Source organism: Saccopteryx bilineata, chromosome 2 (assembly GCF_036850765.1).
Source record: "Saccopteryx bilineata isolate mSacBil1 chromosome 2, mSacBil1_pri_phased_curated, whole genome shotgun sequence".
In the NCBI taxonomy this organism is placed as follows: domain Eukaryota; kingdom Metazoa; phylum Chordata; class Mammalia; order Chiroptera; family Emballonuridae; genus Saccopteryx; species Saccopteryx bilineata.
The window spans coordinates 251,258,851-251,274,584 of NC_089491.1; the positions used below are offsets into that span (position 1 = coordinate 251,258,851).

At 47.6% G+C, this 15,734-nt stretch overlaps 3 gene segments (V, D, J or C); all 3 read right to left on the bottom strand.

Annotated features, from left to right (window-relative positions):
* LOC136325527 (immunoglobulin lambda variable 4-3-like) overlaps positions 1-15,734 on the bottom strand; it is a 735,727-nt gene that overhangs the window by 388,919 nt on the left and 331,074 nt on the right.
* The window catches only part of LOC136325528 (Ig lambda-1 chain V regions MOPC 104E/RPC20/J558/S104-like), an 896,106-nt gene that overhangs the window by 376,360 nt on the left and 504,012 nt on the right, over positions 1-15,734 (bottom strand).
* LOC136325529 (immunoglobulin lambda variable 3-21-like) lies at positions 6,491-7,186 on the bottom strand. The segment is given in 2 exon segments: positions 6,491-6,780; positions 7,120-7,186. Coding segments are annotated over 2 exon segments (327 nt in total).

Sequence of the window (15,734 nt, forward strand, 5' to 3'; positions counted from 1 at the left end):
ATTAGTAGACACCTTTGCACAAATCATTTTAATTACAATTTATAATATCTAGAACAGCGGTCATTTTGTATGACCACCGGGCTTTCTAGTCACATCATATCCTGGACCAATGTCTTTGTTTTCAACCCAGTTCTACTGAGGACACGATGAAATGGATTCACTCACAAAAGGCTAGAGACGCTGTTCATAGACATAACGTGTGAGGTGATGTGGTGATTCACGTGCACAGACAGAAAGACCCCGGAACTCGCTCCTCAGAGTTTGGTCTAAAGCGATATTTGCAATAAGACAAGGAACACCTGTCTCAGACACACCCATTGAGGTGGTGATACCAGCTCCTCTCTGCCCTTCCAACCTGATGCTTTCACTCCGCACTCACCCCTCAGGGTCTCCCCACGGGGCCTTGCTGGCCCCTCCTGCAGGCCGGATCTCACAACTGCACTGTGGGTCTCATCCCAACACGGGAGGTCACTTGTTGGTGCCATCCCGGGAAAACTGACCTTCATAAACAGGATCTGTGCCTGTCAATTAGGCAAATATATCTCTTTCTGGAGAATAGCCATCCATCCAACTTCAACAAAATATTTCTTATGATCTTCCTTCCCTCTTGATCTCTGCACAAAACATAATTTTATGTCTTGTTATTATGTTTCAGGATATTATCTCCATCTGAAATCATTCATTACCCTAATAAAAAATGTGTTTAGTGGCTCAGAATAATTTTTAAAATCATAGTTGTAGACACATGATATAAAAATTGCCTCATCTCCCCTCAATATTTTTACTTTCTATGGAAAGTGGAGCAGCCATTCCTCCCCAGAGAGTTCTGAGTCATGAGACCCTAGTGCCCCCTGATGGCTATGACTATGTACTGCAAGGACAATGATATCTCTTCCCCCAACTCTGCCGACAAGGACATGTCATTCATCTGAGCTGCTCTGTCCAATATGGAGTCCACAAGCGACATGCAGCTCTTGAGAATGAAATATGGGTCGTCCTGTAAGATGTGCTGTAGTTAAGAAATATCAACCAGATTTTTAAGATTTATTATTAAATAATGTCAAATAGATAAATTTATTTATTTATTTATTTATCTAATTTTGCGACAGAGACAGAGACAGAGAGAGGGACAGATCGATCGAAAGGGCAAGAGTATAGAAGAATCAATTCTTTTTTGCGGCACCTTAGTTTCTCATTTGATTGCTTTCTTATATGTTCCTTGATTGGGGGCTCCAGCAGACCAAGTAACTCCTTGCTCAAGCCAGCAACCTTGGGCGCTAGCTGGTGAGCCTTGCTCAAGCCAGGTGAGCCTGCACTCAAGCTGGCAACCTCGGGCTTTCAATTCTGGGTCCTCCCAGTCCCAGTCAGACGCCCTATGCACTGTGCTACAGCCTGGTCAGGCTCAATATATTTATATTTAATTTATAATGAAATGATATTTTTCACTAATTTTAAACAAAAAATATTATGAAAACTAATTCCATAAGTTTCTTTTTATATATTAAATGTGGCAGCAGGAAAATTTGAAATTACACATGAGGTTCACATTTTATTCCTGTTAAAATGGGCTGTACTCCAAACTCACAATATCTGCCACTTGCTTTTGATAATAGAGAGAGAACTTTCTGGCACCTCAGAAGAAAACCAAGCCTCAGTTTTGATAGCAGAATGAGAGTCCACAGGATGGAGGTGAAAACCAGGGACTCTGGGGTCAGATACCTTTGTTTGCTTCTGGGTGGGCCACTTTCTAGTTCCGACCTCAGACAAGGTGCTCATCCCTCCATGTCTCAGCTTCCCCGTCTGTAAAATGGGGAATGGTGAGAATGCTTATCTCATAGAGTATTTGCGATTAAGCAATTTAAGTAATATAAAGCTCTGTGAACGGTACTGATACCGTTAAGCACGGTTGGATGTTAACTCTTCCTCCTTCTATTAATATTCTTAATTCTTATCCATATTCTCTTTTTTTTTAAGTGAGAGGTGAGGATGCAGAGACAGACTCCCACATGTACCCTGACAAAGATCTACCCGGCAAGCCTCCTACTAAGTGATGCTCTACCAATCTGGGTCCACTGCTCCATTGCTGGGAAACCAAGCTACTTTAGCGCCTGAGTCGAGGCCATGGAGTCATCCTCAGTACCCGGGGATAACATGCTTCAATCGAGCAATGGCTGCAGGAGGGGAGTAGAACAGAGAGAATGAGAGACAGAGAGAGAGAAGGGAAAGAGTAGAGAAGCAGATGGTCACTTTCCCTATGTGGCTTGTGCAGGATTCGAACCAGAGACTTCCACATGGTGAACCAATGCTCTACCACTTAGTCTACAAGCCAGGGCCTTTATATTCTTTTTTTTTTCTTTTTAATTTCCATTGGTTTGAGAGTGAGAGTAAGAGATAGAAAGAAGCATCAACAGGTCATTCTACTCAGCTGTCCCACTAGATTGTGTACTCATTGACTGGTGCTCATATGTGTTCCGCTTGTGGAAATGTTCAAAGTCATTACATTGCTGGACCCTGTGCACAATCTCCCCCTACAGGCTGAGCCTAACTGAGTCAATATTATTAATGAGACATGACGTGTGCTGAGAGCTGTGAAGAAGAAATACGGGGTCTCATGAGAATACTCAGGAAAGCACCTCACTGAGTCTTCATGTCATGGATAGTCTCTCTGAGGATGGGATTTTATACAACTTTAGAGGGCAGTGTGGGGTTAGCCAGGTGGGATTGGTTCCCTACAGAGGATGAGGGGAGGGAGCTGAGAGCAACCACTGGTGGAGAAGGGGATTCCTGAGCAACTGGGGCATCTCTGATGCTGGACCACAGTCTACTGGGCTCCAAGGCGGTTGTTTACAGATGAATCCTGACCTTCAGCCGTGGGAACTCCTTCCTCAGATTTGACCCCTCAGGTCACAGGGCAGTCAGGACAACGTCACCTGTGCCCCATTACCTTCCCTGATAATGGGAAGGGAGGACAGACCTGAAAACTGGACAGAGAAGTCCCGTTCCTGATCACGGTGAAAACAGAAGTAGAGAAAGAATCTCAGGGTGACAACCTGCTCTGTTCACAACTGGACTCTGTGCATCGGGACCCATTTATACCTGCCTCTCCGGGGCTGTCACGTGGGTGTCTGAGCACACAGACCACAGATAGAAACAGAGTTTGTTCCCAAGCATTCTCATGAGCTGATGTTCATCAGAAAGACACACTTTTCCAGGTGGTGGGAAGGAGGAGGAAATCTGGCTTCTCTAACCTTGGACTAGAAGGGCTTCTATGCCAAGAGACCTGACCACACAGGAGGGGACAGGAAGCAAGTGGTCAGCCAGGATGGTTTGTTACACTCCGCATCAAAAAGATGTTGTAGAAAAGAGCCCCCTCCCACCCTGTATGGGAAACTCAATAACAACCGGCCTATGGGTGAGCAGAGAGGGCAGCCCAGAGGGGCTGTATCGCCCCCTGGCATCTGTGGGGTTAGATTCTTGACCCCCCCCCCTTAGCCATGGTAGCCTGTGGGCAGGCACTGTTGGCATCAGGAGACACAATTACAACCTTCAGTGTGGCTGCTGCTCCAGAACAGAATATGGTCACCCCTGTCCTGGGCCCCCGGTGCCTAGGGAGGTAAGTGAGACAGACTATCCCTGTATCTGATGGGAGGGAGAGATGTGGATGGGGTGAGTGCGAGGCCATCATCATTAGAAGCCTGGGTGGGAGGGACAGCAGGTCCTCTGTGCTACACAGACAGTGCCATCCTGAGGTGACTCTGCCTGAGCTGTAGGAGCAGGGGAGCAGGACTGAGGGCACTTCCAGGGTGGTCTGGGAGCACCAGCAGACTAGACTCCCCTGGGAGCTGTCAGACATGCTGATTCCCGGGCCCACCCTCTTAGGAGAGCCCAGGGGAATTGGTGCTCACTGAGGTTCCAGATGGTCTGGTTTAGGTCACCATGGAATCTCTCCCTTCCTCCTGCTGTGTCCCCAATACTTCCTTAGGCCACCTGAGTCTTGGTGCTGAACGGTCTTGTGCTCAAGACTGAGCTTGATTCAGGTGCTGTTTCCTGCAATGATGTGGGAAAAGGGGTTCTGCAAACAGACATCCTCTCCAGTCACATGGAAAGAAAGTGAGAGATTTCTTTCCCACTTTACTCTTCATTATTTTTCGTTTCATTTTGAATAGTTGGTACTGTTATGACAGCAAGTGTTGTAATCTGTCCTTTGTTAATATCTCCTCTGATGTGAGTTGATTCCAGAGTAGTTTAATCTCAAATATATATATATATATATATTTTTTTTTTTTTTTTTTTTTTTTTTTGTATTTTTCTGAAGCTAGAAATGGGGAGAGACAGTCAGACAGACTCCCGCATGCGCCTGACCGGGATCCACCGGGCACAACCACCAAGGGCGACGCTCTGCCCACCAGGGGGTGATGCTCTGCCCCTCTGGGGCGTCGCTCTGCTGCGACCAGAGCCACTCTAGCACCTGGGGCAGAGGCCAAGGAGCCATCCCCAGCACCCGGACCATCATTGCTCCAATGGAGCCTTGGTTGCGGGAGGGGAAGAGAGAGACAGAGAGGAAGGAGGGGGTGGGGGTGGAGAAGCAAATGGGCGCTTCTCCTGTGTGCCCTGGCCAGGAATCGAACCCGGGTCCCCCGCACGCCAGGCCGACGCTCTACCGCTGAGCCAACTGGACAGGGCCTAATCCCAAATATTTTGGCTTTTATATCTAGATTTTCAATTTAGTCATTTTGTCACTGTGTCACTCTTACCATGTTAAACCATTCCTCTACCCTCATAGACCAATGAACTATACCATATTGCCCATGTATAAGATGCACCCTTTTCATAAAATTTTAGTGTCTAAAACCTGAGTGCGTCTTATGCAGTGGTTGTAGTTTTTTACTTGCATTTAAGAAGTGTGGCATTTCAAATGCCGTAGATGGAACTGAGAACGAGGTAATAAATATATAAAGACAGTGATTCGTCATCAGACACAGATGAGGACAAGCTGATGGATGGGAGTTTTGACAGTGATGAGGAGTTATATGAATTTTATGATGAATAAAATTTGAGTTAAATAACTTTATAAATACATTTCCTTTTCAAATTTTGAGCCCCAAAATTAAGGTGCACCTTATCGTGGGAGCATCATATACATGGGGAAATATGGAAACTGAAGTAATAAATTCTGTATCCTCATCAACAAATTATACATATATAATCTGGGCACTTTCAGGGCCATTTTTATGGTGATTTTTGGAAAACAGGGTTTTTATATTTATGAGTTCCTATTTTTCTGATTCTCTGCAGGATATTTCTGACAGCATGACAGTCTATGTGACACTCCTTCTGTTGGATACGGTTACTTGTCCTTCTCACTGTGTGACTGATTTCCATTTCAGAAGCTGTAAATTACTTTGACACAGGTCAATCCTTCTCCAACTTGCTGTTACTCTCCCTTCATAGATGGCAGCAGAGTGGACTTTGGTCAGGGGCTATGTCCCCCCCCAGTGAGGGAAAGCTCTTCTGACTTCGTCAACCTGGTGTCTTAATTGGGAGCCCCCCCAACCCCCACACATGAACACATGTGACTGTGTGTTGAGTCTGCGGAATTGTCCCTCTCCTGTCTTGGCTGGCTCTCTGCTCAGCCTCAGGCATTTACCCCACATGAGCTCCTCATTCTCCGGAACCCTGTGTAGATCTGCAGAGATCTCTGTGCAGCTCTCTCCTCTCTGAGCTCCTCCTTCCCGACCCTCATTTTCTCCTTGGGACCCTGGAAGCACTGTGACCAGGATGTCATTCAGGGGTTTCAAGTGATCTTTTTGGAGGGAAGCGTGGAGACGAGACTTGGTAACTACAAAGCGATGACAATGGGAGAGACTGCCAGGTCCTTCTGAATAAGGAGGGGCTGTGAGAACTTGGCATCAAGCCATCACTGTCCTGACTCACCCTCAGGGGAAGGCAATGACCTGAGGGAGGCGGGTCTCTGCCACAGTGGACCTTCCCAGTGAGGGCACAGCCTCACCAGCCAGGGTTCCCAGCCGTGCTGGCCAGTGTGTCAACACTAGTTTGCTCCATTCAGGGTCCCAGGCTGCCATGCAGTCCGGGGCTTTAGGAGCTGAGCTGTGCTGGAAAGTTCTGGGGTTTGTCCTGAACATTTTGCCAAGCAGTGGCCTTGTGATTATTATGTAGAATTCAAGGACCGTTACTCTGGAAAAAGGATTCCATCAGTCTGTTTGTTTACTCAGGTTCTCTTTGTAGAAATCACACTGCAGCATAGACACAGCAGGACAGCCTGGCGCTCCCCGCCCTGAACCCACTCCTGTCCGTCCCTCTGCAGGGCTGCCTGAAGCTGGGAGGAAGGGCCTCTTGGGGACCTCACAAATGGGACCTGGGCCCAACCTGTTCATGGCTGAGTCCACAGTCCTCCTGGGGGTAGGGACAATGTGACACAGAAGGAGGTTTGTGTCTCACTTCCCCGTCTGCCTGTGTCACTGTGAGCATTACCACTGTGTCACACCTGACAGTAATAGTCGGCCTCGTCTTCGGCCTGGGCCCTGCTGATGGTCCGGGTGGCCGTGTTCCCCGAGCTGGAGCCTGAGAATCGGTCTGGGATCCCTGAGGGCCGGTTGCTATCATCATAGATGACCAGCACAGGGGCCTGGCTGGGCTTCTGCTGGTACCAGTAATCATTTTTACTTCCAATTTTGTTTCCCCCACAGGTGATCGTGGCTGTCTGTCCTGGGTTCACCGACACTGAGGTCGGCTGAGTCAGCTCATAGGAGGCCACAGAGCCTGCAAGAGAGACAGGACAGGTGGGCTTTAGAGGACAGGTTCCCTTCTCAGGAGACACCAGCCCACCCTGGAGCAGGCTACAAGGATTCTCTGTCCCTCAGTCTCAGCCCCACAGTGCTGGGTCTGGCTGAACGAGTGAGGACCTCCCCTCTGACCATTTGTACTGGCAGGTTCAGCCGTCTCGTTCCCACAGAGCCCGTGAGCACAGTGTGGGTCAGCCCTATAGCCTGTCATCCCGCAGCAGGGTCATGAGCATCCCGCCCCATAGTTAGCTCTGTGTTGAGCTCAGAGTCAGGTCAGAGCTTGTCAGATCTCTGGCCAGGGGGTGGGTTACTGCACCTGTGCAGAAAGTGAGGAGGCCGAGGAGGAGAGGGGTCCAGGCCATGGTGGAGGTGCTCCGAGTCTGCTCCCTGAGGCCCAGGCTGGGCAGGTTCCTCCCAGGCCTCTCTTATCCCCTTGCTGGAGAGAGCTGCTGGTATGCAAATCAGCCAGGGCTCAGGGGCTGCCTGAGGAGCTCCGTGGTTTCTGTGCAGGCTCAGGTCCTGCCATGCTGGGAGGGGCGGGTGAGTCCTGCAGACACCCCACCCTTTCCCCAACACTTTCTAGTTCATTCTCTGGTACCATAGTGTAGGGCTGATGTTTCCATCACAGATAATTTTAGGGTCCCCCCGAAGCTGGTTTGGCCACAGCAGAGCTCAGAGGTGACGTCTTTCTGTATGTTCTGAACTCATTACAGAATGGTAACTGCAGAGGTGAACATCTGAGCCTGAGGTCAGTGAGTGTCCACCGCAGTCACAGTCTGTGAACATCAGACCTTAATAAATTTCCCCCATGCTAATGGCTCATGGAGATTTAGGAATCATTGCATTGATATAAGTTCTTGTTCTTGGTGAGAGCTCCTTGGGAAGATCACAGATGCTGTGCGCCAGTGTCCCCTGTGTGCACTAGTACCAGGGACAGATGTAATGCTTGAAAAATGTTTGAGGGTTTCAGAGCTTTACCACGAAAGCGGTGTGTGTGGAGAGTAATGAAGTATCTAGAACGATGCAGGAAAGTAGGCAAGTTCTGCAAGAACCACACCTGAAAGAGTCAGAATGTCATGTCAGTGTCAAAGGCGATACTGTTGAAACCCTACATTTTTCCTACAGGTGTGAACTGGGGCTAATAATCCCCCTGCCTGTCAGGATTCCTCCTGCCCAGACCATCCTGCTCTCCAGGGGACTTTGTCATACGGTCTCTACTGCTCCCTGGTGGCCACTCCATGCAGGCTGTTGGAAGTGAAGCTGTGTGCTGTCCAGGAGTTGATTCTAAAAATACTGTTCTGGTGGTTAACTCCCTGATGCAGGAACTGCTGGTTCCCGGGGAAGAACTACTGTTCTGTACATGACCATGCCTGTCTCATGACCAGGAACCAGAGTTTCAGATGACCCATGAAAATATGAACAGGTTCTTTGGAGAAGGTAGGTGGGCCCACCTGAAGCATCTGTGTATATATCTTGGGGTGGCATATTCTTGGCCTTTGCGTTGGGGACACAGGACTCAAGGATGAAAATTCACTGGTTCTGGCTGCTGGTGCTGGGTCAACATAGGACAGTGGATGACACTGCTCCAAAGACAGAGACAGGAGAACTCTCACCCTACAAACAGAAAACAGTGAACTGACATAGAAGGGAAACTGTAGACAAGAGTTGAAGCCACAGACAAGACACTGAACAATTTATCAAAGCTTCAGTGAGCTGTAGGACGACTCTAAGGACCTAATCTGCATGTAATTTCAGTCAATGAAGCAAAAAAGAATTAGGGAAGGAAGAAAAATATTTGAACATCAGTTCATCAGTTCAGACCAACTTGGTCTGGCAGACATTCCTTCTCGGGAGATCAGTGTGAGCTAGACATCATCCTTGTCTCAGAGTTTCTATCGTGTAGATCAGAGCAGAGAGGACACACTTGTACTGGTGACACTTCAGATAGTCTCTCCCAACCTCTCCCTGTGTCTTGTCTTCCGTATTGATTTAACACCCAGACAATTGCTATAAACAGGCCCCTCTTGGTTATTATTGACCTTGTTTCCCAGCATTGGTCCATGGTGTGTCAGTCACTTGGGCTTCTTTCTGAGGAACTATCACTGTGGTGAAGGTAAAAAACAGACTATATTTATGCAGTGCCTTTGCTCTTTAGCCTGGCTGTGATAGCTGGAGCCGCAGCAGCCATCCCGAGGTCTGTCTGTGACATGAATGAAAGTAAAGCCTCCATAGTGGGGATTGTAGGACAGGAAGTGAGACAAGGTTGATGTTCTTGGAATTGCTGAGTAATTAGAAAAAGACCTTCAGATTCCAGTTTTAATGTAGTAGGCGAAAAGGACTCCTATCTATTCATGCCTCTGATGGCCATGTGTGTATTTTGCATTAAAAATCCTGACAAATGATGGAATTAATGAGCAAAAATCAACCCATCAATTAATGAAAATAGTTATTCAGTAAAAATTGTACAGATGTTGGTGATGGGCAGAGATTTAATAAAAAATGACAGGTACTGTGTGGGGAGGGCTGGAGGGGATTCTCTGGATGTTACCCTGGAGCTGCCATCAGGAGGCAAGGATGGAGGTGGCACAGGAAACAGGTTTGGGAACAGCAGAAGCAGTGCCCTGTGGGGAGGGTCTGGCTTGTCTGAGGATGAAAGACAGTGAGCAGCTGAGGTTTTTATGGACAACAGCAGTCGTCCCCATGTGATGTAAATCTATAATGTGAAGGAATGTGGTACCAGGATTTGACTTCACACTGAACACACACTGGGACCCAGAGTCAGAAGAGCTGACGGGAGGTCCAGGGGAAGGTGGAGTCGTTGCATTGTGACCACCGCCCTCTGTCAATGAGCTGAGGCAGCAGATGACCATGAGGACTGTCATATGCGGGAGCTGCTGCTCCTCTTTCGTTTGCTCAGGAATTCACACAGGTTCGTCTCTTGTGATTTAGGGAATTCTGACAACACATCACTCTGCTCCTTAATTATGAACTTGTGAGTGAATGTCACATTGGACCTGAACTAGTTTTGGAGAGATGATGTGTCATATCTTTGCTTTGACATACACTATCAACCTCAACCTACATTGTTATTAAGTTTTAGACCTAAAATTGATATCTTTTGTAAAATTTAAAATAAACTATTGCTCTATTTATTTATGAAGTTATGATATTTGACTGATATTTCTTTGAGTCGATTCCCATTTTTCTCTGTCTCTGGCTGACTTTGTTTTTGTTCTCATAGTGAGGGTCTGCAGGTGATCAATTCTCCAAGTTGTTGTATGTCTGACAGTGTTTTACTTAGGTGTTTTTTTTTTCTTCTAAAGATATTTCCACTGGGTAAAGACTTGAGAGGGGACAGGGTTTGGTTTTTGCTTTTAGTCTGTAAAGACATGTTCCACTCTCTCCTTATTTGTGGTGTTTCCAAGGAGAGCTCTGATTTGACTCCCCTGGTTCTTTCTTTTTGTTAAACATGTTTCATCTCTCTGATGTTTTTGTAATTGTTTCTTCAACATTGGTTTTAAAAAATTTGATTGTTTGTGCTGATGTTTCTAGTACTTTATGTGTTTGTGTTTTTGTGTGCTTGGGTTTTGTTGAATATCTTGGAACTGTTGGATCCTAGGTTTCATTAAAAATAGAACATTTTTGGCCAGTATTTTTTCAAATATTTTTCTTCCTTCCCTAATTCTTTTCTGCTTCACTGACTGAAACTACATGCAGATTAGGTCCTTAGAGTCGTCCTACAGCTCACTGAAGCTTTGTTAAATTGTTCAGTGTCTTGTCTGTGGCTTCATCTCTTGTCTACAGTTTCTCTTCGATGTCAGTTCACTGTTTTCTGTTTCAGGGATTAATATGCTGTCAGTTCATCAAGTGTAACTTTATCTCAGACACTGTTGGTTTGATTTCTACGCAGTGACTGGGGTGTAGCTTTTGTCCTCCTCGTCTGCAGTTACCACGCTCAATCACCCCCACCTTCCTGAACGAGTGCAGAGTAAGTTCTTTCTGCAGCCTTGTCTACAAATTCCGTTGTCGGTGAGGTTTCATGGGCAGCGCAATAGACTGAGTTTTTTGGCTATTATGACTCATATCTTCCTGCTCCCAACCAGGAAACTGTGATGGTGAACATTTCCTTGTGTACAATACTTGAATTTCTTTCTATATTTTATCTCTGATATTCTAGATGAGTCTCGATTCAACGAAGGTAATGGAAATAGTTTGACCCTTTCTCAACTGGATCTTGTATGTCTTAGATGGGACCAGAGCAGTGTGTAGTCTGCCGCTAATTACCCCTCCACTGAGACAAAGCTCTCTGACTGGTCACCCTGATGTCCCAATTAGGAACTTTTCCTCTCTGACTGAGGGACAAGCAGGACTTCTGATTGGGTGTTAAATTCTCCAAGCGGTCTCTAGTCTCTCTGCGTGGACCTTTTCTTGGCCTCAGGAGGTTTGCTCACACAATGTGGTGATCAGCACTGATGAATATTTGCAGCTTCCTGGAAGGAAGTAGGAGATGGCGAATTGCATGCAGTAGGGTTTGGAGTGAGCTCCTCTAGAAGTAAACATGAAGACAAGCCTGGGTGACCTGCTCGGTACAAACCGGGACTCTGTGCCATCGGGACTCATTTATACCCACCCCTCCTGAGCAGTCAAGGTGTGTCTGAGCACACAGACCACAGGCAGGTACAAAGACTGCTCAGAACTGGCCTCATGAGTTCATGTCAGAAGTACACACTTTATGAAGTGGTGAGAAGAAGGAGGAGACCTCACTTTTTCAGCCTTGAATCTAGAAGGTGTCCCACGTCCTGATACCTGACCACACTTGAGGAGTCAAGGGGAGATTGCTCAGTCCCGGATGTTAAGTTGAAACTTCTCTTTACTAAACTCATTGACTAAAATGCCCCGCCCTACCCTGCCTGGGAAACTCAATAATAACCCGTGTAAGGGAGTGCTGAGCACAGAGGGTGGCCCAGAGAGGCCAGGTTGCTACCTGTGGTCTGTGGGGTTAGATTCTTGACCTTCCACCTCAGCCACATCAGCCTGTGGGCAGGCGCTGTTGGTATCAGGAGACACAATTATAAATCCCAATGACGTTGCTGCTCCAGCACATAATATTGTCACCACTTCTCCGGGGCCCCGTACATCTGGTGTGTGGGTGAGTCAGGACAGTCAGGGCACAAGTCCTGATGGGAGGAAGAGATGTGGGCAGGGTTGGATGTGTGGTCACGATCATTAGGAGACTAGGTAGGAGGAATAGCAGGGCCCCTGTGCTACACAGAAGGTGCCTTCCTGTGGTGACTCTCCCCTGGCTGTGAGCAGCAGTGAGCAGGAGAGAAGGCACTTGCAGGGGGGTCCTCAGCGGACCAGCAGACCCGACTCCCCTGGGAGCTGTCAGACCTGTAGAAGGCAAGGCCATGGGATGTGGGCATCAGGCCGTTATTGGCCTGACTCACACTCAGGGGAAGTCAATGACCTGAGGGAGGTGGGTCTCTGCCACAGTGGACCTGGCCAGAAAGGGCACAGTTGTCACCAGCCAGAGGCTCCCAGCCGTGCTGGTAGGTGTGTCAACACTAGTTTGCTCCATTCAGGGTCCCAGACTGCCCTGGAACCTGGGACTTTAGGAACTCAGCTGGGCTGGGAGGTTCTGGGCATTAATCCTGAATGTTTTGTCAAGGAGTGGCCCTGTTACCATCATGCAGAATTCAAGGACTGTTACTCCGGACACAAGGTGCCATCAATCTGTCTGTTTACTCAGGTCCTCATCCCAGAAATCCCACTGTGGCATAGACACAGCAGGACAGCCTGGTGCTGCCCACCTGATCCCTCATTTGTCCCATCCTTTACAGGGTGGCCTGAGGCTGGGAGGAAAAGCTCTTAGGGACCTCAGAAATGGGACTGAGCCCAAGCTGCTCATGGCTGTGTCCACAGTCCTCCTGAGGGTGGAGAGAATGTGACACAGAAGCAGGTTTCTGTCTCACTTTCCCATCTGCCTGTGTCACTGTGAGCATCATCACTACTGACCCACACCTGACAGTCATAGTTGGCCTCGTCCTCGGGCTGGGCCCTGCTGATGGTCAGGGTGGCCATGGTCTCTGAGTTACAGCCTGAGAATTGGTCCGGGATCCATGAGGCCCTCAGGTCATCATTATAGATGACCAGCACAGGGGCCTGTCCAGCCTTCTGCTGGTACCAGTACACAGGATATGCTTCTTCAATAATATCTCCAGAGCAGGTGATGGTGCTGGTCTGTCCTAAGGCCACCGACACCAAGGGTGGCTGTGTCAGTGGTTTGGAATTTGCGGAGTCTGCAAGAGGTGAGAAGAGAGGGTTCTCTAGAACTAAGGACTGGTTCCCAGCTCAAGTGTCTTGTTGTGCCTTGAAGACAGGCAGCCCCTGGAGGCCCTCACCTGGGCAGAGCACGAGGAGAAGAAGCTTGAGAGGGGTCCAGGCCATGGTGGAGACGCCCCAGGGCTCAGCTTCCTGAGACCTCACAGCACCTCTGTGCTCCCCAGGCTTCTCTTATTCCCTTTCAGTCCTTTGAGATTGTGACTGTTTCATGTTTATGCAAATGTACTACTCCTCATGTGGTTTTCTTTAAGATTTACTGTACTCACTCCCTAACTTATCAAAGTCTGTGTCCTAGTGAATTTATGGCATTTTACATAGCATACAAGGACATCGTAACATGCTCTTCTCTCCCTCCAGCTTCTGAGCTGTCTCTGTCACCTATTTTCATTTTACATTCAATTAAAATCACAACATACTACTTTTGCTTTGAACACTGGACTCTGTTCTTCAGTCGCTAACAAATCGAAAGGTCTCTGTGTTTACCCCGTAGTTAGTGTAGCTGAGGTTTTGCATTTCTCTGTGCAGATTCACCCTCTATGTGTCATCATTTTATTCTTTCTGAGGGGTGTCCTTCATTATTTCTTGGACGAGGACCTGCTGGTGATCAAGTCTGTAAGTTTGCACATCTCAGAAAAAGTTTTCTTTAGCCTTCATTTCTAAAATATATTTTCACTGGTGAAGAATGCAAGGTTCACAATTTCTTTTAGTATATAAAAAATGACTCGTCACCTGTATGTGTCTGCATTGCTTTAGGATAAAAATCTGCTCTTACTGTGATGCTTGTCCCTGTGTATGTGTGTGTCTCCTCTGTCTGGCTGGTGAGAGGGTCTTTCATCACCAGCTTGCAGCCATTCTATTATGATGTGCACCGGAGCCGTGTTCGCATGTTTCCTGTGCCCAAGATTAGCTGAGCTCTTGGACATATCAGTTTTATTTTCAGCAAATATAGAACATTTGTGGCTATCATTTCTCCAAACATTTTCTATTCACCACCCCTTCCTCTACTCCATCTCCCAGGGACTCCCAGTTTCAGGTTGTGCACAGTTATCCTACATCTCACTGAGGCTCTCTTAAATTTCTTTCAGTTTTTCTTCCCTGTGTTTTATTTTCAATAGTTTCAATTAACAGCCATCAAGTTCACAAGTCTCTTCTTTTGTAGATACTGATATACTCTTAATGTCATCAGTGTATTTTTAAACCTCAGACCATGTATTATTCATCTCCAAAAGTTCAGTTTGCTGTTAAAAGTTCTTCCATATGTGCACCTAACATGTTCAATCATTCCTCTACATGCAGTAACAAATGAAATGTAGTCATAATCATAGTTTTTGTATCGTCTGCTGATATGCCCTCTGCACAATCTTCCTGGAGGGCTGGGCTGAGAGGGCAGCCTGGCTGGTATCTCAGATCTGGGGACCTTGGGCAGACCTGCTTGTGGCTTTGTCTACCATCCTCCCGGGACTGGAGGACAGGGTGATGCAGATGGTGGTGAGAGTTTGTATCTTATTTCCCCATCTGTCTGTGTCACTGTGAACTGACCGCTATGCCCAAACTGACAGTAATAGTCAGCTTCGTCCTTGGCCTGGGCCCTGCTGATGGTGTCCCCTGAGTCAGAGTCAGAGAATGGGTCCAGGATCCCTGAGGGCCGGTTGCTGCTACCATAGATGATGAACACCAGGGCCTGGCCGGGCTTCTGCTGGTACCAGTTAGCATCAGAGGTTTCTAGATTCCCTCCCTGGGAGGGAGACTTCTCCAGAGACAGCTGTGTGTGGAGACACAGAGGCAGGGAGGATGGCGGGTGCAGAGGGAAAGGACGGTCCCCAGCACAGGCTCACGCTGGCCCAGCCTCCTGTCACACTCTCAGCCACATTAGCTCCATCTGTGTCATGGGCAGGTTCTGTGACCTTTTTCAGTGGTTTCCTGAGTTTCTCAATAGCTCATCAAGTCCAAATGAGACAATGGCAGTAATGACTCCCCATTTGAAGACTGCCAAGGCCACCAGCCTCAGAGGCATTTCTTTATCTTTTTTTTCCTTTAAATTTTATTTATTGATTTAAGACAGAGGACAGAGAGATAGAAAGGCATTGCGGAAGTGCAGGAAGCATGAACTCAGACTTACTTCTCGTATGTGCCCCGTCCATGTAAGTCTGTGGTTTCGAACCAGCGACCTAGTGCTCCAGGTCAATGCCCTACCTACTGCACCACCACAGGCCAGGCTATCTTTTTGTTGTTGATGTTTTAAATAAGTATATTAGGGTATAAATGATATCATACAAATATGTTTGCAGTAAACTTTCACTTTCTGATCTCAGAATCACCTGGCATCTCTGAAGCAGGAGTCACAGGGAAGGAACAGACAATGAAAGGGACACTTTTTTTCTTCCAACTAACCTGATTGCTGGGCACTGATCTGAGCAGGGTCGTGTGGAGTTTGAGGGCTGGACCCCAGAATGCCGGGCTAGACCCAGTGACTGATTCTGAGGTGAAACTCTGGGAGATGCCCGTGGTCTGCGTGACTCCCAAGGGGGTGGGAGGGCAGGAGGGGGCTGGTCTCTGGGGGAGGAATGACAGGGTGCAGAACGAGCAGGA